The sequence below is a fragment of the Hypanus sabinus genome, chromosome 8 (assembly GCF_030144855.1).
Source record: "Hypanus sabinus isolate sHypSab1 chromosome 8, sHypSab1.hap1, whole genome shotgun sequence".
In the NCBI taxonomy this organism is placed as follows: Eukaryota; Metazoa; Chordata; class Chondrichthyes; order Myliobatiformes; family Dasyatidae; genus Hypanus; species Hypanus sabinus.
The window spans coordinates 157,392,245-157,416,798 of NC_082713.1; the positions used below are offsets into that span (position 1 = coordinate 157,392,245).

General features: G+C 41.5%; 1 protein-coding gene across 3 annotated transcripts in view; it reads left to right on the forward strand.

Moving 5' to 3' along the window:
* Positions 1 to 24,554, forward strand: part of cped1 (cadherin-like and PC-esterase domain containing 1) — a 241,290-nt gene that overhangs the window by 39,131 nt on the left and 177,605 nt on the right. For all 3 annotated transcript variants that reach the window (XM_059978328.1, XM_059978329.1, XM_059978327.1), the window contains exons 3-4: positions 19,710 to 19,813; positions 23,917 to 24,001. In XM_059978328.1, the coding sequence (XP_059834311.1) occupies positions 19,710 to 19,813; positions 23,917 to 24,001 (189 nt within the window). The remainder of the gene's footprint in view (positions 1 to 19,709; positions 19,814 to 23,916; positions 24,002 to 24,554) is intronic.

The following is a 24,554-nucleotide window of genomic DNA, read 5'->3' on the forward strand; positions in this document are numbered from 1 at the left end:
CAACCTGATGCCATGAACATCAATTTCTTGAACTTCCAGTAATTCCACCCCCCCCACCACCACCCCCACTGCTTCACCATTCCTCATCCCCTTTTCCTTTACTCACCTTATCTCCTTGCCTACCCATCACCTCCATCTGGTGCTCCTTCCTCCTTCCCCCTCCCCCAACTTTGCTTTCTTCCACGGCCTTCTGTCCTCTCCTTCTCCAGCCCTGTATCTCTTTCACCAATCAATTTCCCAGCTCTTTACTTCACCCCTCCCCCTCCCAGTTTCATTCTATCACCTTATGTTCTCTCTTCCCTCCCCACCTTTTAACTCTAACCCTCATCTTGTTTTTCTCCAGTCCTGCTGAAGGATCTTGGCCCAAAACATCAACTGTACTCTCTTCCATACGTAATGAGCTGTGAAGTTTCACTGCTAATGTAATGGCCTCTCTGTAATGTCTCACTGCTAATGTAATGGTTTCACTGTAAGGTTTCACTGCTAAGGTAATAGTTTCTCTGCAGCAGCAATGTTTGGGTTGTGACTCGAGGTAACAGGGGCCTTGGAATATATGCTAGCCAATGAGAAGCATGTTGTTCTCTCTTGTGGGTCTGGGAGCAGTGATTTTGTGGTCTTTTGTCGGCGAGAGATGAGGAGAGAAGACATGAAAGGAAAGAGTTGGTAGACTGGTGGATAGAGTGGATTCAGAGCAAGAGTCCAACGGTCAGTGACGCTTGGAGGAGGTCGATGGAGGTCGAATGGATGATTCCGTGAGCTCCAAGGTGCACGTTAGACTGATTCGTTAAAATGGGCCTTTTTTTCTTTTTATTTTCTTTACTAACCCTATAGTCAGATTAAGATATATAAAGTTCAATTGTTTAATTGCATACGGTGTACTGTCTGATATTTTGTGGTTCAGATTTGTAACTGGGCAACACATCACGCAGCATCCACTGAAATGCGATTTCTCAGTTTGGCTGGGCCAGAGGCTGTCTTACCCTAGACAAACGCATGCTGGCTGAACCTCAGGGTTACACATAGGTGCTGCCTGCCCTGCTGAGGTCCTCCAGCATTTTGTGCATGTTGTTCGGATTTCCAGCATCTGCAGATTTTCTCTTGTTTCTTAAGAACAATATTTAATTTAGTCATGAATCTTGTATGGAGCAGTGTGCCTGGGTAACCTGAAGAGCTATGTTGGCTGGAGTCAGGGCCTTGTGGTAGGGTCACCCATGTCAAACAGGTCAAAGGGTAGAGGCTGGACTGAGTTGGCCCCCGGTCCATCAGGTTCAGGGGTTCAGCTCAAGGCTAATAATCCTGATTGGTTTTAAAACAGCAATGAAGAATTCTCCTATATCTGTGTGCGACTGTATGGGCAGGCAGAGACGAAGGACATTCATTGCTCCGTAAACACCAGCAGCGTAACAGGCACTTCCATGCCTGGATAAGGACAAAATTGTTCTGCTTTGTCCTGACAATTATCACTAATTTTCACATGCAATTCATTCCTAATACAACAAAGCCATCAAATGTTACTGTTTTTTGACAACTTGTACGCTAAATTGTGCTGCTTTGCAGAAAAATTGACAAAATATTCGTGCCTTTGAAATGTTTATTCTAGCTTTTTAAGTCTTAGCTGTACAGAAGTGTTTACCTTTGACTTTAATCATACCAAGCTGTGCTTTTGATCATGGTTCATTGGGAAAGTTCCTTTGCATACAAAGTACTTGGTTCTTTCTGATGACCTTATAGCAAAGCATTCTCCTTCTGCCATAAATGGTCATAACAGAGAGAGTTGTGTCTGGTTTCTATGCCAATGAAATTTGACTGTTTCCTTAACTGGTTTGTTATTCCTGTTTGTAAATGACAACCAGATGTTTTATTCTATACTCTGATTTTCATGACAGTATATGTCTCTCAGGGCCATTTAGAATCCTCTTCAATGAGAATAATTGACATTTTTCTTTGCTTTGCCTTGATTAGTTAGGTAATAAATTTTATTAATGCAAGATTACTAAAGAGCAAGAAATATTTTTGATACCAATATAAGCTTAGGGTATATTTACTGTTTTAAATGTAAAAGAAAACTAAAGGTTTATAGCTTGGATATCAGAAATTTCAGGGTAACGTGGAAAGCATATGTTTAATTTGTAATGTGGGCCTCTGCATTTCTTTTAACAGCATTAAAACATGATGCAATTGGAGGTAATAATTAGTACTAATAATTCCAAGCCCCAGCAGAATGCAGCAGCAAAAAAAGGCAAACAGAAATAGGATGAGGTTTGTGACTTCTCGGTGAACGAAACTTCACTACTCGCAGTCTTGGTTAGTTAGTTACTGCCTGTTATACTGCTGGCATTTAGGGCAGCATTTCAGCAGTCTTGATTTATTAAAAGAGAACTAAAAGCAGATGGTGAGGCTGAACACCTTGATCACTCAAAAAAGAAATTGGTACCAAAATTTTGCATCATAAAATCTGCCACTACAATACAGGCCAAAGCTGCTTAGAGACTGAGCGAGGGAGTCAACACTGTGTGAATCACTTTTAAGTAACTCCGTTCCAAGTTGATAAAAGTACGCTAGATCCCTTATTCAGAAACTAGCAAAGAGAACCTATGTTAAAGCAAGTTTTTTTTTAAAAAAACACTAACAAAACTAAATTAGCAATTAGCATTCAAATTAGCGGTCAACAAAATAATACCATTCCTGTCTCAACTAAAATAAGTAAGGCAATGCATGGAGCTTCTAGCACGCTCCAAACCATGTGACAAATTACCGCTTAGCCCATAATAAATGCGCAACACAAAATATAATAATGACTGATAATAGGGTACATGGCTTCTACAAGTATCGCATGAATAATTGAGGAAGAATTTCAATGGGTTAAGCTTTCTAGCAGATGAAGATTCGTTAAGTGAGAACTGCTTGCTTTGATGATGTAAGAGAAGGAATTGGATATGCAGAGTGTAGGTATAGAGAGTAAAACTGTGTAACACAGAAGGTGTATACATAGAAAAACTACGGCACAATACATATAGGCCCTTCAGCCTACAAAGCTGGGCCGAACATGTCCTTACCTTAGAAATTACCCATAGCCCTCTCTGTTTCTAAGCTCCATGTACCTGTCCAGGAGTCTCTTAAAAGACCCTATCATTTCCGCCTCCACCACCGTCACAGGCAGCCCATTCATGCACTCACCACTCTGCGTATATAAAAAAAATTACCCTTAATATCTCTTCTGTACCTTCTTCCAAGCACCTTAAAACTGTGCCCTCTCGCGCTAGCGCTAGGAAAAGCCTCTGACTATCCACACGATCAATGCCTCTCATCATCTTGTATACCTCTGTCAGGTCATCTCTCATCCTCTGTCGCTACAAGGAGAAAAGGCCAAGTTCACTCAACCTATTCTCATAAGGCATGTTCCCCAATCCGGGCAACATCCTTGTAAATCTTCTCTGCACCCTTTCTATGGTTTCCACATCCTTCCTGTAGTGAGGTGACCAGAAATGAGCACAGTACTCCAAGTGGGATCTGACCAGGGTCCTATATAGCTGCAACATTTCCCCATGGCTCCTAAACACAACCCCATGACTGATGAAGGCCAATACACCATATGCCTTCTTAACCATAGAGTCAACCTGCACAGCAGCTTTGAGTGTCCTATGGACTCAGACCCCAAGATCCCTCTGATCCTCCACACTGCCAAGAGTCTTACCATTAATCGTATATTCTGCCATCATATTTGACCTACCAAAATGAACCACCTCACACTTATCTGGGTTGAACTCCATCTGCCACTTCTCAGCCCAGTTTTCCATCCTATCAATGACCTGCTGTAACCTCTGACATCCATCCACACTATCCGCAATACCCCCCCAAACTTTTGCCTCAATAAAACTCACCAGGCAGTGCAATGCATAAAAAGGCCAGAATTATTATTGTCAGCAGAAGCCAGCAACTCGGATCCTGGTGAGACATCTAATGTTTGGTCTGGGAGGAAAAAATTGTAAACTAAAGAAAGAGCTAAAGCACCAGAGCATTGTTATGATCCCAGGAATGAAAGGATTAATGTATGAAGAGTGTTTGATAGCTCTGGGCCAGTACTTGCTGGAATTCAGAAGAACGAGTGGATTCTCATTGAAACCTATCGCATATTGATAGGCATAGATAGAGTGGATGTGGAGAGGATATTTCCCCACAGTGGCAGAATCTAGGACCAGGGGGCACAACCTCAGAATAGAAGGATGTCCATTTAGAAAAGAGATGAGGAGGAATATGAGGCACCATGTAGCATGCTGTAATAGCTTGGGGAGTTCCAGAGCTTGGAGTTTAATTAAGGCGCTGTTCTGTAAGGAGTCTCTGTATGTCCTTCCCGTGGAACACATGAGTTTTCTCTGGATGGTCCAGTTTCCTTCCACAGTCCAAAGTCATGAGGGGTAGTTTAATTGTATGGAGGTGTTGCTGAGTAGTTCAGCCTTGGTTCTGTTGAAATGCTGCATTGAATTTGCCATTGTTTTATCTGGTTTGTGCACTTAGGAAAACAACATGAGTCAAGCTGGAAACAGTTACCTTGAAGTCTAGATTAAGAGAGAAATTAAACGAACATGCCATATTGAAGGTCAGATTGCTGCAGGAAATGAAAATATTTAGAAAGCCACAGAGCAAGCTGTGACTGTGTATGTGAAGACAGCACGTCTAACGTGCACACAGCATGTTCTATCGCTTGCAGAGCACCTGCATCTGATACCTCATCGGCACACATTAGAATGGAGTCTGATTTAGCTGAGTTAAACATAGGGCAACAAATGTTGAGGAATAAACATACCTAGGAAGAAAAAGTGGAACAGCCTCAAAGAAACAGGGAAGAACAGGCAAAACAGCTTTGGAGAAACTAGGAGCTCCGAAGAAAATGGGAGCAGAAGGAAAAGTAATTTCAGAAAAAAGCAGAGTAGCTTAAGTTGCAGGAAGAAATTGCAGCCAAGATGACTAAAGTTAAAATGCTAAGGGTTTCAAATGGCATGGGTGCTGAGCGTGCTCTAGCAGAGCAGTTTATGGAGAGAGTTCCTGTGCTGCCATGGAACAGAGAAATTCCAGAATACTCAACGTCAGTGTGGATACATCTGAGGAGCAAATGTCTACAAGCCACGAGTTTGAACCCCAAGCGGTAGTTCAGGGTATTCTCTCAGCTTGTACCGAGGAGGTACTCTGAATCTGTGCAATATCCAATAGCATGGGGTGCTGCTGAGGACATTGATTTACAGCACGATGATACTCGTATTTCAGATGGTGGAAGTCTAACTGCCGCATAAAGACACTAAATGAAAGTACAAGCATAGTGATGCAACAACAAAGCATTGCATCTTTGCCTAAAAGAGAAATTCAAATCTTCAATAGCGGCCCTTTGCAGTGTTATTCATTTATGAGAGCTTTCAAGAACAGCTTTGAAGGCAAGACTGATAATTATAGTGAGTCAACACGAGTGAATCTGTAGATTTGGAGAAAATAGAGACTATGGAAATAAATAAAAAGACAAAATGCTGGCAGAACTCAGCAGGCCAGACAGCATCTATGGGAGGAGATAGTGACGACGTTTTGGCCCGAAACGTCATTACTACCTCCTCCCATAGATGCTGTCTGGCCTGCTGATTTCTGCCAGCATTTTGTCTTTTTATTATAGTGATAGTCTCTATTTTCTCCAACGGTTCACTGGAGGTTACCCTAGGGAGCTTGTCAAAGGTTGCCAGTGGGCCGGCCTGGAGCAAGGATATCTAAAGGCCCAAGCTTTACTTCAGGAACATTTTTAGTGATGAACACATGAGCAGTCTATATGGAAAAGGCTTTTTCTTGGCCACATATCAAATCAGAAGATGTGAAGCTCTTCAAAGCTCTTAGAGGCTGTTGCAATGCTATGCAGGACATGTGTGAGTTGGACACGCCTACTAATATGAGAATTGTCATGGAATAAATTGCCTGAGAAACTTTGGGAAAGATGGAGATCGGTGGTGTATAAGGCACAACCGTAAGGTTACTTTCACTGGCATTGTTGATTTTATTGAAAGGGAAGTAAAAGATTGCTACACACCCAGTGTTTGGGGGAGAAATACATTGCTACATCACAGGCATTAAGTAAAGGTGTGAACAAAACTTGATGACCGATTCAATCTCAAGCTGAAGTAAGCAGCTTTGTCCCTGTTACAAGAGTGGAGACTGAAACTAAAACTGAGCCTGGAACTGATAAAAAGGGAGCAGATTCGAAAGAAGTGAAACAAAAACTGCAGTGAGTAATGGTCTTACGGGGTCTGGTGATCGTGGTTGTAAACTTCCTATAATTCCAGTTCAGCTGAAGTCTAAGAAGAGAAACAAGACAATGGTTATTTGTGCTTTCCTGGGTCAAGGAAGTACAGCAGTGTTCTGCAGAGTGAGCCTCATGAACAAGCTCAACCCGACAGGAAAAGGTGCACCCATTCTCTTATGCAAAATGGGTCAAGAGAAGGTCGTGCATAGGATTGGAAGTGGCTGGCTTAGAAAGGGCAAACTATTGTGAAGTGCCTAACATCTGTACGCAGGAAAGCACGCCTGTCCACAGAGGGAGCTTTCTTTGTCAGAGAGATCTGCAGGAATGGTTTCACCTGAAACATGTCATTTGCTGGAAATTGAGCTGCTAATAGGGGTAAATGTGCCTCAGGCATTGGAGACACTACAAGTGATTCGTAGTGTTAATGATGGACCCTATACAGTGAGAAAAATGCTGGATTGGACTGCTAATGGACCATTGAAAAGAGATCATAATGGAGAAGAGATTACGCTCAGCCGGAGTAGATAGTTTTGTGCTTGGCTGAGCTTTTGTTGCAGCGATTCTAGTTGCATTTCCCTGAATGCAGGCGAGAGGGACAACCTGGCTTGTCAGGAGAATATCATAATCCAGGACAGTACCTCCTTACCAAAAGAGGACATTTGTGTAAATGTTGAGATCTCATGTCTCCTGTGTCTTGGTAGCACGTGGTTGTAATTATTCTAGTATAATAATTAGGGACTGAAATGTAGGAGTTGTGTGTCCATTTCTATCTGCATTGTATTGTGTGGCACATTTACTGTGTTTATTATGGTAACTAGTCACCTGAGTGGGGTGAGGTCACTCAGTCACATGAACAAAGGGAATAAATCACATATTTGTGCTTTGCTCAGAGCAGTTTGGGGCTAGGGACAGATGAGTGTCGCATCTTTTGCTGACTGCTGAACTACACTTGGATACGCTGAGGTTTCACCGTTTTGAATGTTTGCTAATTGGTAATAAAGGGTTGAATACATATCTTTGACTTTTGGAGGAATAATTTTTGGAGTAAGGACACATTGTGCAAGTATAACAAATCCATAGGGTCGCCAGAAGCATCAATTGTTCTGGTTTTGGTTTGGCTACAGGATCCTTAGATGAACAAGTCACTCGATTCATGTTTCATGAAGGAATCAATAGGCTATTGTTTGTACATCATGCTTGGCTGTGCAATAAATAGACACTTCATGTACAAGCTGTGTGCAAACCTCTTAAAGAAATGGAATCAGATTTCTTATTTATGATGTGAAATCTATTGTTTTCACACACTGCAGTATAATGCAGACAAAATTCTATGAATTACAAAAACAAATAATTAGTGCAAAATATGGGTTCATGAACCATTCAGAAATCTAATGGTGTGGAGGGGTGAAAAAGCTGTTTCTAACAAGTTGAGTGTTCCTGTACGTCCTTCCTGATGAAAACGAGAAGAGGTCTTGATCTAGTTGGTAGAAATGAGAAGAGGTCATGTCCTGGATGGCGAGGGTCCATAATGATGGATGGCACCTTTCTGAGGCACCACCTCTTGATGTCGGTGAGGGTCCTTGATGATATGAAGAGTTAAGCTCCTGATGGAGCTGGCCACATTTACAGCCTTCCACAGCCTCTTGTGACCCTGTGATTTGGAGACTTCATACCAGGTTGAGATGCAACCAGTCAGAATTCACTCAACCATGCATCTATAGCAATTTGAAGATCCTTTGGTGACACACTGAATCTCCTCACTCTTAATGATGTAGAGCTGCTGGCATGCCGCCTTAGTGATTGAATCAATATGTTATGCCTAGGATTGACCCTCAGATGCTGGCACCAAGGAACTTGATGCTGTTCATCCTTTGCACTGACAAACCCTCAAGGACTGGTGTGTTTTCTCAAGTCTTCCCCTTCCAGAGGCTCACAATCGGTTCCTTGGTCTTGCTGACATGCAGTGCAAGGCCCAATTGAAAGGAGGACAGAACAAAATTGGTCTGAGGGTCAATTAGAACTTAATGACCTATTCTCTGAAATAAAACAGGAGATGTAGGAAACATTGTTTCTTCTCTTGCCTTCATTGGTCATGGCCATGGCATTGAAAATGTTGGCAGGACATGGTGCAGTTGTTTTAGACTTTGGTTAGGCTACATTTGCAGTTATTATGGATGCCATGGTATGGAGACTTTGGAGAGGGTGCAGAAAAGGTTCACCAGGATATTTCCTGGTTTGGAGAGTATTAGTGATAACAAGAGGTTAGACAAGTCCTTTTCTCTGGAGTATTAGGGAATGTGGGGTGACTTGATAGAAGTACCTAACATCCTAAGACCTAGATAGGGCACATAGTCTTTTTCCCCACAATGGAATCATCAGATACTAAATGCATAGTTTTCAGGTGAGAAAGGGAATGCTCAAAAGAGAATTACAACAGTTCCAGGTACCTGGAAAAGATTTGCAGAGGAGGAGGTGGAAATAGATATAATAGGAATGTTTAGGAGTCATTTAGACAAACACAAACATTACAGTGATTCCCAACCTTTGTTATGACATGGTCCAATACTATTAAGCAAAGGGTCTGTGGACCTCAGGTTTGGAACCCATGGAATATAGGGGTAATGACCAGCTGTGGGCAGATGGGATCAGTTAACTTGGCATTGTGGTCAACGGACACATGGTGGGCCAAACACCTTGTTCCTGTTGGGTCTCATTGCTCAGGTTAATTGCTATTCTTACTGTAACTCTGGGGTACTCAGCTCCTGTGCTGGCTTTGCTGGATAACAGAAATCCACGTGACCTGATTCTAATTTTCAGCAGACGTTCTGCATTGGCTATTGGTACAGCTGAATCTGTTTCTGGACACAACAGGAAGTTGACTATTGGATGAGGAATGAATGGTAGATGCCATGTTTAAAATTATCCTGACGATTGGCCCTTTTGGACTACGGGAGCTGATTCTTTGAAGAACAAATGGAGTTGCACATCGTCCCACAGTGCCTCGTTTCATTTCATTTCATTTCCATTTCTATGGCTAGAGCATCTCTTCTACCAGCTTTGAAGCTCAGCAGTCATGTTCATGGTTTGTGCAGCTTTTGCTTACAGTGCTCCTCTCGAGGGCAAAACTTTGTCTCCAGTTCACACCTGCACTTAGCCAGTTACTGAAGCCAAATGGACTTTGGGGTTCCAAATGAAACCACTGGCTTCTGTCTGTTTCAACCTTGGTCCTTCATGGAGTCCTGTATATGTCTGGGCAATGTCAAACTCAGGCATGTTGTCTGGTGATGTCAGTACTCTTGCAGTGGATTGGCCCCTACACTGAGGTTCACCTACTGATTCTGTCTGAGTCCTACTTTGGCAGGAGATCAGCTGCAGACTTATATGCCTTAGTGATTTTTCTACCTACAAGAAATGTATCAATAAGAGTGCGGAGAATTGCCAGGACTTGAGGACCTGAGGAAAATGTTGAATCGGTTAGGACTTAATTCCCTGGAGCATAGGAGAATGAAGGGAGATTTGATAGAGGTATACAAATCAATAAGGGGCATAGATAGGGTAAATGCAAGCAAGCTTGTTCCACTGAGATTGGCTGAGACTAGAACTACAGCTTGTCCTGACGAAGGGTCTCGGCCCGAAATGTCGACAGTGCTTCTCCCTATTGATGATGTCTGGCCTGCTGCGTTCCAACAGCATTCTGTGTGTGTTGCCAGAACTACGGGTAATAGTTTAGGGTGAAATGTGAAATATTTAAGGGGAACCTGAGGGGGGGATTTCTCATCTCAGAGTGATGATGGGGTGGAACAAGGTGCCGGTGGAATTGGTGGATGCAGGTTTGATTGGAATATTTTAAGGAAAATTCAGACTAGTACATAGATGAAGTGTGCCTGCATTGATTGCTGGTTGCAGAGGGAGGTATGAAGGCCTAAGCTTAGAAACTTGTTGATTAGTACTGAGGAGATGATGGTGTTAAAAAGCAGTTTGACATGTGTATCGCTGTAGTCCAGATTTTCTAAAGCTGAGTGGAGAGGCAGTGCGATTGCATCCACTGTAGATCTATTGTGGCGATAGGCAAAGTGCATTGGGTCCAAATCCTTGTTTAGGTAGGAGTTAGTTCTAGCCATGACCTACCTCTCACAGAACTTTATCACAGTTGACGTCATTTGGGTATCTCACCCTGCTCTTCTTGGGTAACGGTATCAACTAGAGGCCACTGTTTCAAAGTCATGAGTCTTTGAACCTCAAAAAGTGACATGGGTGAGGTCCTTAAATATTTTTAAGCCAGATATAAATAGATTTGTGATAAACAAGGAGATTAAAGCTTTCTGGGTGTAACCATAATTGCAGAGTGAGGGTTACAGTTACATCAGTGATGATGGTATTAAAAAGCAGAGCAGGCATGAGAGGTTGAATGACGTTCTATTCCAAGTTTGCATGTATCTGTTGTAATAGTTCTTAAATGTCATTGAACAATGGATTTAAAAACTAGAAAAAGATGGTCTCTCAAGCTTGGCTTTCCTCCTGTTACAGGCAGGTCAAGGGTGTTCCTGGGATGTGGGTTGGTGGGATCAGCCTCCACATCTGAAGCAGGTAAGCGGGTGGTGATTTTAGGCAGTGCACTGTGCTTGGTCAGATCCAATCTAATAAACAGCAACTTCAATCCAATCTAATTGATGCAAAGTAGATTGGTAGGCAATTAAAGTAATATTACGTAATTAAAATTGCTTGGATCAGTGCCATTGATGATGTTTACACAGATTTCTGCATGGACAACCAGAGCTGCTCATTCAAAGGCAGCAGTATTCCTCACCAGAAACTGCAAGTCCATTTTGAACTTGCATTCATTCCTTCTAACTCCAGTATGAATATCATACTGGGTTGAATTGACAAAAGACACTTTTGTTTTGAGGACAAGTCGGAGTACTACTCCAAAGTCTCTGATGCCAATATGCGAGCAGCCTTCAGGAGGGTGAACCCACGAAAAATAATTCAACCCAGATGGGATATCTGGTCAAGTACTGAAGACCTGTGCTGATCAGCTGGCTGGCATGTTCACTAAGATCTTTAACTTCTCACTTCAGCTATGAGTGGTACTCACCTGCTTCAAGTAGGCATCAATTATACTGGTGTCCTGTGATGACCTGTCTCAATGATTGGCATCCAGTAGCACTTGCATCCACAGAGATGAAGCCTCTTGAGAGGTTGTTGATGGGACATGTCAACTCCTGCCTCAGAAGTCACTTGGATCTGCTCCAATTTGCCTGCCAGAGCAGCAGGTCCACAGCAGATGCCATCTCATTGGCTCTTCACTCAACCCTTGAACATCTGGACAGTAAAGGTGCATAGATCAGAATGCTCCTTATCGACTACATCTCAGCATTCAGTAAGATCATCCTCTCAAAACGAATCAATACGCTTCAAGACCTCTGCCTCAATACCTCCTTATGCAATCGGATCCTGGATTTCCTCACTTACAGAGACCCAGTGAGTCCAAATTGGCAACAATATCTCCTCCATGATCTCCTTCAGCACAGGTGCGGAGCCCCAGCTCTACTCATTTTGCACTTGCCACTGTGAGGCTAAGCACAGCTCCAATGCAAATTCAAATTTGCTGATGCCACAACAACATCCTCTCACTCAATGTCAACGAGACCAAGGAGCTAATTATTGGCTTCAGGGGAAGGAAACCAGATGTCCATGAGTCTGTTCTCAGCAGATGATCAGAGATGGAGAGGGTTAGCAACTTTAAATTCCTAGATGTAATTGTTTCGAGGATCTGTCCTGGGCCTGGCTCGTAAGTGCAATTATGAAGAAAATATGGTAGCACTTCGAATTCCTTAGGAAGATTCAACATGATATTTAAAAATTTGACAAACTTGTATATTAACTGGCTGGATCACAGCCTGGTATAGGAACACCAATGCTCCAGAACGGAAAATTCTACAAAAAGTAATGGATATAGCCCAGTCTGTCACCGGTAAAGCCCTCCCAACCAGTGAGCATATTTACATGAAATGCTGTCACAGGAAAGCAGCTTTCATCATTAGGGACCCCCATCACCCTGGAAGTGCTTTCTTCTCACTGCTGCTGAAGGAGGCACAGGAGCCTCAGGGCTTTCATCAGCAGGTTCAGGAACAGTTATTACCCCTCAACCATCAGGCTCTTGAATCAAGGGAGAAAACTCCATTCAGCTTCACTTGCCCCATCATTGAAATGGTCCCATAGCATATGGCTCACTTTCAAGGACTCTTCATCTCATCTTCTTGATATTTATTGATTCATTGTTTATTATTGTTGTTTCTTGTATTTGTACAGTTTGGTTATTATAATTTTTTCCCTTTTCTCTCTCTTTTCTCTCTCTCTCTGTCCCTCTCACAATCACTCCTTGCCTGCTCTCCATCTCCCTCTGGAGCTTCTGCACTTTGGTTGAATGTCCTCATTGGTCTTTCAATGGTTCTGTTATAGTTGTTATTCAATAGATTTATTGAATATGCCCACAAGAAAATTGATCTGAGTTGTATTTGGTGGTATATATGTACTTTGATAATAAATTTACTTTGATCTTTCATGTCAAAATAAATGGCATGAGTTCCAAAACCTGTTACAAAGGAAAACTTTGGAAAACTTTGTTAACTGCTTTTTTAGAGAAAATTATACCTCCCAAAACAAGAGAAAATGCAAGTGACTTTCTTTGTGAACTAAATGTCAAGAACAATCACAACATTTAATAAATGATATTTGACCAGATCTAATCTTCAGTGTGACCTTGCAACAGGAGTTTGTTGCTATTTTCTAGTCTTCAAAGGATTGTCACATGAGGAGCTCGGAATGCTGTCCAAGCTGGCAGTGTGGTTGAATGCTTGGCTATTTATGGTGCTCTCATCCTCAGCTTTTGTTTACGTTAAGTCACTTAAGGTAATGCAGTTAAAAATACAACCCTACTTATTACTACATTTAAACACACAGTAGGCAAATTTAAAGGAACTAAATTTTTTTCAATTTTAATCTATGTTTCTCAGTTTCTACCCACTGTCAAAGTCCCTCGATAAACCTTTCCCCATGGATAGTGACATACAATTGACTATTGCTTTTTGGAAGTGTGATCATGGTGAGAACTAACTCCCACCGAGCAAGGAGCTGAACCATTACAATTTGCCTACTGGAACAACAGGTCTACAAGTGGGTGCAATCTCACAGGCTCTCCACTCAGCTTTACCTGGGCAAAAGCAGTACATGTCAAACTACTCTTTGTTGATTACAGCTCCACATTCAGAAACTTCACCTCCTCAGTACTAATCAACAAGCTTCCAAATTTAGACCTGGAAACTTCCCTCTGCAACCGGCGATCAGCGCACACACACACACACACACTTCAAGGATGTGTGTTTAACCTACTGCTCTGTTCTCTCTACAGCCATGCCTGTGTGGCTAGACTCAGCTCAAATAACACCACTGTTGGCAGAATCTCAGATGACGACAAGGAGGTGTACACGAGTGAGGTAGATTGTCTGTTTGAGTGGTGTTCCAACAACAACCTTGCACTCAACCTCAGCAATACCAAGGAATTGACTGTGGACTTCAGGAAGATGAAGTCGAGGGAACACACACCAGTCCTCATTGAGGGATCAGTTGTGCAAGGGGTAAACAGATTCAAGTTCCTGGGTGTCAATATCTCTGAGGATCTATCCTGGATAGATCCCAATACGTTGATGCTATCATGAAGTATGCACACCATTGGCTGTACGTCATCAGGAAATTGCTGGGATCAAAAATGTTACCAAAGGTTCTGATGAATTTCTAGAGATATTTCGTGGAGTTCTCTGGTTGCATCTCTGCCTGGCATGGAAGCACTAATGCACAAAATCAAGAGGCTGAAGTGGGTTTACACTCAGCCACCTCCATCACAAGCACAAACCTTTCCACCATCAAGATATTTTCAAGACGATAGCAGCTATTATTCTAGACCCTCATCATATTCTTCTCATTATCCCATCAGGAGGAGGTACAGGAGCCTGAAGACACACACACTCAATATTTTTGGAACAACTTCTTCCCCTCTGCCATCAGATTTCTGAACGTCCATGAACCCAGCACAACCTCACTATCCTTCGTTTTGCACTATTTACTTTTTTTAGTAACTTGTTTATTTTATTTATTGTTTTGCGCTACTGCCACAAAAACAACAAATGCACATTAAGTGACAATAAACCCGATTCTGGTTCACCTGTCTTTAAATTAGAGTTCTGAGTTTTGGGATGTTTTGGCTGCTAATGGGTAAGCCTAGAATTGTGTCTCCATTCAGGGAGCTTCTGGAGGTCTTTGTTATTGAACAGATTTTACGTTTTCTAGTCTCTAATTATTGCTGGTTCTTTCTTTGGGGGGTGGTGGCATAATTGATGTGTGGACAGAGCTGGATGGTACATGTCAGTTTCAATAGTTCTGTGATAATTTGCTTGTACAGTATATCTACAAAATACAAATGCTCTGTTACTGCTCCTATAATCTGACATATTCACTCCCACCCTCTGCACTAAGTAAACAATGGTTAAACTATGCACATTGTAATAACTGATCCTCACTAATCTGGGCCTCAAGTTCTGGGTGCCTTATTTTGGCTGTAGTGTTTATAAGCTATTGAAGAAGATTATGATCTCTAATACACACTCCAAATATGTTTTGAAGCCTTTATTCCCACCAAAGCATGGGGGCATATTAGTCGCCCAAATGAAATCCAATGAAGGTTTGAATGAAAAACATAAAAAACACAAAGTGCTGGCAGAACTCAGCAGGCCAGACAGGATCTATGAGAGGAGGTAATAACGACGTTTTGGGCCGAAACCCTTCATCAGGAGTGAAGTAACATGGGATGGTCGAGGGGGGATAAGAAGTGGGGGGAGGGATAAAGTAGAGAGCTGGGAAGTGATAGGCTGGAGGGAAATGGGCTAGGGGGAAGGTGGAGAATTGTGGGAAATAAAAGAGAAAGAAAGGTTGGGCTGGAGGGAGAGATTATAGCGAGGGGGGGAAAAGAGAGAGAAAGAGAACCAGACTAAAATAATAGATAGGGATGGAGGTAAGGGTGGGGTGCAGGGGTATCCACGGAGGTCAGTGAGTTGTATGTTCATGCCGGCAGGAAGGAGGCTACCCAGGCGGGAGATAAGGTATCGCTCCATCGACCTGCGCGTGGCCTCATCTTGACGATAGAGGAGGCCATGGACAGATATGTCGGAGTGGGAGTGGTCAAGGTTTGAATGAAATTGCCATGTTGCAAATAGTTATCGTATATTTTGGGTGTTCTTCAAGAAATTCAATGGATATTGTCTGGTGGTGCACAGGTTCAGTTAACATTTAGTGAGGTGTTGCTGATGGAAGTGTACATATACTTCTAAATGTAATGGTTCCAAGACACAACCTAGGAGAGCCCCATTATTCAGAAATTAGAGTTTAATCAGCTCCATGTGACTTGTGCAGAAATTGTTGTTCATGGGCGCAATGTTGATTTTTTTTCAAGGGATTGTTGCAGACATTTTCAGTCATGGACAATATCATAGGTGACAGGTTGAGTGGAAACAGATATCTAGTTTCCACTTGTATTATTAGTGAAGGTAGTTTGTCATAGTATTTCTCCCTGGTTTGAAACCACATTACTCCTTTATTATATGTTCATCTAAGAATTACACATCTTTGTAATTAAACCATTGCCCAGGAACTGGGAATGGAGCAACTTGAAAAATAAATACAGGAATAGGCCATTCAGCCCTTCGAAGCTGTTCCATCATTCAAAATGATCATGGCTCATCCTCTGCCCCAATACCCTATTCCTGCTCCCTTGTTATATTTTGTATTTATAAAGGTTCCTATTTCTTCAAATATATCCAGAGTTGTCCATAGAAAAGAATCTCATAGGTTCATCACTCTTCCCTGTTCAGAAATTTCAAAAATAGAAATAAAAAAAATAGTGATGTAGTCTTCATGGGTTCAGTGTCCATTCAGAAATCAGATGGCAGAGAGGAAGAAGCTGTTCTTGAATTATTGAGTGTGTGCCTTCAGGCTTCTGTACCTCCTTCCTGAAAGCGGCAATGAGAACAAGGCGTGATCTGGGTGTTGGGGGCCCTCAGTGATGGACGTTGTCTTTTTGAGGCATCACTTCTTGAAGATGTCCCAGATACTATGGAGGCATAATGGAGCTGACAAATTTTACAACTCTCTGCAGCTTAACTCAATCCTGTGCGGTAGTCCCCAACCCTGCCCCACACCAGCCAGTGATGCTGCCAGTTAGGATGCTCTCCATGGTACATCTGCAGAAACTTTCAAGTGCTTTTGCTGACAGACCAAATCACCTTGAAACTCCTAATGAAATATGGCTGCTGCTGTGCCTTCTTTATAATTGCATCAAAATGTAGGGTTCAGATTAGATAATGATATATAGCTTCTTTCTTTATTTTCAAGGTGGTGATGTCATCTGTAGGTTATTTTAGCTTGGGCATCTAATCATAGGTGTGTATTATGGTGAAACATAAAAATTTGCAGCACATTACTGGCCTTTCAGCCCACTGTTGTGCCAACCATGTAACCTTCTCTAGAAACTGCCTAGAATTACCCTACCACATAGCCTCTATTTTTCCAAGTTCCATGTATCTTTCTAAGAGTCTCTTAAAAGACCCTGTTGAATCAATCTCTACTACCTTTGCTGGCAGTGCATTCCATGCACCCACCACTCTGTGTGGGGGAAAAACTTACCTCTGACATCTCCTTGTACCTACTTCCAACTATGCCCCCTCAGGATAGCCATTTTAGCCCTGGGAAAAATGCCTCTGACTATCCACATGATCAATGCCTCTCATCATCTTGTACACCTCTATCAGGTCGCCTCTCATCCTCAGTTACTCCAAGGAGAAAAGGCCAAGTTCACTCAACCTATTCCCATAAGGCATGCTCCCCAATCCAGGTAACATCCTTGTGTAAATCTCCTCTGGATTCTGTCTATAGTATTCACATCCTTCCTGTAATGAGCTGACCAGAACTGAACACAGTACTCCAAGTGGGGTCTGACTAATATCTTTATAGCTGTAACTTTACCTTACAGCTCTTGAACCACTTCACACTTATCTGGGTTGAACTCCATCTGCCAATTCTCAGCCTAGTTTTGCATCCTATCAATGTCCCACTGTAACCTCTGTCACCCTCCACAATATCCACAACACCCCAACTTTTGTGCCATCAGTAAATTTACCAACCCACCCTTCTACTTCTTCATCCAGGTCATTTATAAAAATCACAAAGATCCCAGAACAGATCCTTGCAGAACATCACTGGTCACTGAACTTCATGCAAAATATGAACCATTCACAACTGCCCTTGCTTTTTGTGGTCAAGCCAATTCTGGATCCACAAAGTAAGGTCTCCTTTGATCCGATGCCTCCTTAATTTCTGAATGAGCTTTGCACAGGGAGCCTTATCAAATGCCTTACCTGAAATCCATATACACTACATCCACTCCTCTACCTTCATTAATGTGTTTTGTCACATTCTCAAAGAGTTCAATCAGGTTCGTAAGGCATGACATACCCTTGACAAAAGCCATGCTGATTGTCGCAACAGTCTAGCTGTTCGCTTAGAATAGGTTGGGAGCTTCAGGCAGTCTCGTCTGAATTTTATTATAATTGAATTGTATCAATCAGCTGTTTTTCAAATGATTCACAGTTGATCTCATATTACAGGCTTGCTTTTGACGTATGTTGAGGTCATTAGCACTTGCTGTGTTTTGTGAAGGAAATATTGCAGAACTAATTTCTGACGTGAGTACATGGAGTTAAAATCCAACAATTGAGCAAGAGCTCTCTCAGTTGCACTACTCTTTCAGAAGTTTTGTTCTCACCGTATCCTGCTGAGACACTGACCATTCTGAAACATGACATGCATGAAGTTGGAATGATAGGCCGTAAGAAACAATTAACATTGCAGGAATAGTTAAGGCTTGTGATTAAAGTGTAAGTGAATCCTTTAGCAGTTTGATGTCTTAATTACTGTCAAATGATTCCCCTAGCTCTGAGCATTTTGTTTTAATATGGCATTCCATTTCTTTGCATTATAATTACATTATAAAAATTATTAAGTTATGAATGGGCATTATAAAAAAAATCATAATTAAGTTTCATTGTCCCCTTTGCCTCCCATTTAATCAATTTTTCAAAGTGATTACATTCTGTACATGTGGTGGTACAGTCTCCCAGCTGCAGTGATCCAGGTTTGACTCTGACCTCTAGTGTTGAGTTTGCAAGTTCTTCCCGCGGCTGCACGGGTGTCCCCTGGGCGCTCCAGTTTCCTCCTGCATCCCAAAGACGTTCTGGTTTGTAGCTGACTAGGCCGCTGTAAAATTATCCAAGTATAGATACTGGTGGGAGTGCAGGTTCCAGGGGGGGGGGGATAAGATTGCTCTATAAACCAGTTTGCTCAGAATGCCCTTCTCTGTCATGAGAAAACATTATATATCAGTGAATTATATTCCAACTGATCTAGAGTCACGAAGGTACAGCACTTAAACAGGCCTCCTGTCTCACCAAGTCATAGAGTCATAGAACATAAAGTCAAATCCTTACTAACTACCATTACTTACACTAATCCCACTCTAATCCATTTTATTCTGCCCATGTTCTTCCTAACTCTTTATCCACTTTGGCTGCACACACTCTGGGAAATTTACAATGGCTAATTAACCAACTGATCCGAATGTTTGGTGGAGAGAGTTGCCTTAGTTGTAGTGAGGACTAGGGCTCAAGCCCAAGGCTTGCATTGTCGCATGGCTTCTGGGCTCAGTTGCAGGTAGCCTCTCCCATTGGTGCTGCCCTCCAGCGTTGGATCAGTGGAATTGCAGGCTGGACTGCCGAGAACCATCAATTTGCGGGTCTTGTTGCTCAGGATCGTGGACTAAAAATGTGTTTTCTTACCCAACTATGTTATTTTTTTCCCTTTCTCACTTATTTGAATGTGCTTATATTTTTGCACCTTAGACCCAGGGGAATGCTGTCTCGTTTAGATGTCTGACTTGAATGACAATTAAACTTGATTTGATTTGAATGATTTCAGGACATGAGAATGTGCAAATTCCAGTGATGGCACCAGGAGCTAGGATCAAATGTAGTTTACTGGATTTGTGAGGCAGTTGCCTTATTGACTGCCTGCCACTCATTTCTTTACCAGCTAAGATAGTTCTTGGTATGGTCAGGATTTTGACTGGTTAAGGAGAAATATGGCTGTTGCTCCATTTGTACAGAGCACTGTACTGGCCTGGTTTACTAATAATGGCAACGTATGCAGATTTAGAGCTCCTTTAAGAGTAGCACGATTCAGGAGATGCTCAGAGCATAATCTGGCCCAGTGTGTTTCACTGGTGTCAGAAGATTGTTGACAACAGACTTGATGATAATTGCTTTCTTTTTAGGAGCTGAACACTGGGACTTGTTGCTTTGTTTCACATCAGATGAACTTGATGATGACAGGTGCCTTCAAAAGGAAATGTTTGAACAACTCCGACTCCATCAGAAGGTAATTTTCTCTGGAGTTATGACAGGTCTTGCCTTTGTTTACAATAATGTTCTGAGTTTTGCTTTTGCCAGACACATCAAACTTCAAAAGCTGGTAATAGGCTAAAGTAACCCTTCAGAACCTGAGCTGCTGTGGAATGACATAAGTCATAAAAAATTTTTTAACATCACTGCAGGTTGAGACTTTGCTTGTACACAATGAAGGCCTTTTGACAGAAAGTCAGTCATCTTAAATCAGGAGTTCCCAAGTTTCTTTATGCCATGGACCCTTACCATTAACCAAGGAGTCCATGCACCCTGGGTTGGGAACCTCAGCCTTAAATTATATTTCTATAATGTGATTACGTAGCCAAAGGTCTGCCAGCATCTAAACCTAAGATAATTTGACATAATTAATGATTTGTATCGTAACAATACTAGATTACAAATGAAGCAAATATTATTTTTTCAATCTTATCAATGTTTGTGTGTTGGTAATTATGTACAATTAGTTAATCTAATGGAATTATCTTTTGTTTTCATGCCATAGTGTATTGTGTAATGCAAAGGAATTGTACAAGACATTTCTGGCATATGTAGGGGTCTATCAACAATTAAAATTTTATTGCTTTCTGATTTAATTACTTTCTACCATGGGCTATTATTTTGAAAGGGACGTGGGTGGTACAGTGGCCAGTTTGGGTGTCCAGTCAACTATATGAGTGGTAGGTAGAAACAGGAGAAATCAGCAGACTTGTTCAGGGTGTCTATGCAGTGCGAGGAGAGGGAAGCTCGTGCCAGTCTAGATGGGTGTTCATTTACTGCCCCGTTAGTGGTTTGAATTTAGTGCCTATAAAAAGTATTCACCTCCCCTTTGGAAGTTTTCATGTTTTATTGTTTTACAACATTGAATCACAGTGGATTTAATTTGGCATTTTTGACACCATCACAGAAAAAGACTTCCATGTCGGAGTGAAAACAAACTTCTACAAAGTGATCTAAATTAATTAACAAAGATAAAACAAAGTAATCGATTGCATAACTATTCATCCCCTTCAAGTCAGTATTTGTAGGTGCACCTTTGGCAGCAATTACAGCCTTGAGTCTGTGTGGATAGGTCTCTATTAGGTTTGCACATCCGTACACTGCTATTTTTCCCCATTATACTTTACAAAGTCAAGTCAAGTCACTTTTATTGTCACTTCGGCCATAACTGCTGGTACAGTACATAGTAAAGATGAGATAATGTGTTTTCAGGACCGTGGTGTTACATGCCACAGTACAAAAACTAGACTGAACTACGTGAAAAAACAACACAGAGAAAAAATACACTAGACTACAGACCTACCCAGGACCGCATCAAGCACTGTCAGGTTGCTTGGGGATCATGAGTGAACAGTCCTTTTCAAGTCCAGCTATAATTTCTCAATTGGATTGTGGTCTGACTCTGACTTGGCCACTCCAGGACATTAACCTTGTTTTTAAGCCATTCCTGTGTAGCTTTGGCTTTATGCTTGGGGTCATTGTCTTGCCGGAAAACAAATCTTCTCCCAAGTCACAGTTCTCTTACAAACTGCACCAGGTTTTCCTCCTGTATATTACTACATTGATTTTACTCTCTACCTTCACAAGCCTTCCAGGGTCTGCTGCAGTGAAGCATCCCTACAGCATGATACAGCAACCACCATGCTTCACAGTAGGGATGGTCTGTTTTTGGTGATGCATGATGGTTGGTTTATGCCAAACATAGCGTTTGATCTGATGGCCAAAAAGCTCAATTTTGGTTTCATCAGACCACAGAAACTTCTTCCAGCTGTCTTCAGAGTACCCCACGTGCCTTCTGGCAAATTCTAGCTGAGATTTCATGTGAGTTTTTTTTCAACAATGGCTTTCTCTCTGCCACTCTCCCATAAAGCTGTGGCTGGTGAAGCACCTGGGCAACAGTTGTTGTATGAGCAGTCTCTCGCATCTTAGCCACTGAAACTTGTAACTCCTCCAGAGTTGTCATAGGTCTCTTGGTGGCCTAGTCCCCTTCTTGCATGGTCATTCAGTTTTTTTAAAGGACAGGACAGGCTGCCGAAGGCAGATTTACAGCTGTGCCATATTCATTCCATTTCTTGATGATTGACTTAACTGTACTCCAAGGGATATTCAGTGAATTGGAAATTTTCTTGTATCCATCTCCTGACTTGTGCTTTTCAATAACCTTTTCACGGAGTTGCTTGTAGTGTTCTTCTGTTTTCATGGTGTAGATTTTGCCAGGATACTGACTCACCAGCAGTCAGACCTTCCAGATACTGGTGTATCTTCACAGCAATCAACTGAAACATCTTGACCACATCCAGGTTTTAAAGAAAACCAGATCTCTGTTTACTAATTATGCAACTTCCAAAAACAATTGGCTGCATCCCTGATGATTTGATGTGTCGAATTAAAGGGGGGGGAGTGGTGAATACTTATACAATCAATTACTTTGTATTTTATATTTGTAATTAATTTTGATCAGTTTGTAGAGATTTGTTTTCACTTTGACATGTAAGGGTCTTTTTCTGTTGATCAGCATAAAAAAAAACAAATTAACTGCACTGTGATTCAATGTTGTAAAACAATAAAACATGAAAACTTCTGGTGGGGGGAGGTGAATACTTTTTATAGCCCCTATGTATTCAGTTGTTTATGTCTGGGTTTTGTTTTTGCATATAATTCACCTCCCAGGCAGTTCAGGTCCTACTGTCAAAGTCAAAGTACATTTATAATCAAAGTATTTATACTTTATACCACCTGGAGATTTGTCATCTTACAGAGATCGACAAACCAAAGGAACTCATTAAAACAAAAAAAAAATCATCAAACACCCAATGTGTAAAGAAATAAAACAAAAAAGATCTCAGGGAACCTTCACAGCTCCTTCTCTCAGATCCCTGAACAGAGTTTTAGATTGGATCGCAAAGATGTTATTGGATCAAATCTGCATGTTCGAAGTGCTAAAGAATAGATTACCATTGGAAGTTTGAAGGCAGCAAGGAGTTTGACTGACCCACTCCACTTTAAATGTTCTGCCAGCTTTCATCTTGATTTAATTTTCGATGGCCTTTTATTTGCAAGCCCTATTTATTGTGAGGGCATAACTGGAAGAGGCAAAGGGCTGAACAAGGGGGGATTTCATAGGAGAGTAGACCATGGGATAAAGGGACAGAGAAGGGAAACCGAATCGAGGAAGGTGTGAGTCATGGGCAGGTCATAAGGATGAGAATGGGGAAGAGAAAGGGGAAAATGGGCCAGAGAGATAAGCAGAGGGGACTGGTTGCCAGAAGTTAGAGAAATCGATGTTGATGTCATCAGGTTGGAGACGACCAGATGGAATATGAGGTGTTACTCCTGTAATCTGTGTCTAGCTTGAAAGTGGCATTCCAGGAGGCTATGGAGAGACAGGGCCACAGTGCTCTCCTATCAGACTCTTCCTCTTCCCCCCTCCTAGTTTCTTACATGATTCCCTACTGCACTGCACTTCCCCACTGCCTGACCTGCTGAGTTCCACCTGCGTCTTGAGGGTGTTGAGTTACTCATTATATTGAATGTTTGAGCATTGGAGTTCCAATAATTAATAAATGCAAGAGATTCCGCAGATGCTGGAAACCCAGAACAAGATACGGAAAATGCTGGAGGAGTTTAATTTCAATAAAACACTAAATAAATAAAAATATTTAATATTTCTCTAGTCTATTTTAATTTAACTTTCATATCAAATTCATCTTATGTTTGATTTTCTACAATATATTGTTAAAGAAATACTTTGTTGATTTTAATGTCTTCCCTCCGTATTTTCTTGGTACTTGAGGCAATCTTGCCCAGAATTGACTTCAAACAGATTAGGTTTTTTTTCCTCACTTAACCAAGACTGAGGATATGTAACAATTGATCTAATCTCTTCACTGTAGTAAAAGAAGTCTTTCAGGGTAACACTGGGCAGTAGAATTTGACAACACAGAGGTCAAGACCATTCATCTCTTTTTGGTCTTAAATGCTGGGAATATCGTCAGAAAAGTCATCCAAAGCACCTTTTGAAATTTGTCATTTATTTCACAGAGGGAAAAGTAGTATCATTGATCAATGATTTACTTCCAGGTAAACAAGATACCAGGATTAGAGAATACCCTTTGCAGAAAAGATGGCTTTTGTGAAATTATGAAGACTGCCCAAAGCCTACCAGGTAATGTCCTTTTCATATGCATTATTTCTTTATCTAGCTACACAGTGCTGATTGATATTATTAACCAACTAAATAATACATTAACGGAGCTCTGTTTGATCAGAGTTGCACACTATAGACCGATTATTTTTAATAATTCACTGCACAGTTAACTGGGTGTGATGTGCTACAAATTTTTGAGAATACTCTTAAGGTAAATTCTCAGATATTCCTGCTCATTACATCCTGGAAGTCAGGTGCAAACTGGATATCTGATGTTGCTACTTCTGTCTTCCTGCTCTCAGCTTCGAGTCCAAACACTGTGAGTTGATTTTGCATTCAGACCCTCAGGGTATTGTCAAGGCGGCTGATGTATGTAGAGTAACTCCATTCATTTGAATAGTACCTCCAAACCTCATTAAATTTAAAAAAAATGCAAGGAAAAAAAATCCACAGATGCTAAAAATCTGAAGTATTTAAAAAAAAACTAGGAACCGTGAGAAATTTTCAGCAGGTGTAGAAACAAAAATAACATTTCAGCCTGATTGCAGAGAAGAGGGGCAGGTGTATAGAA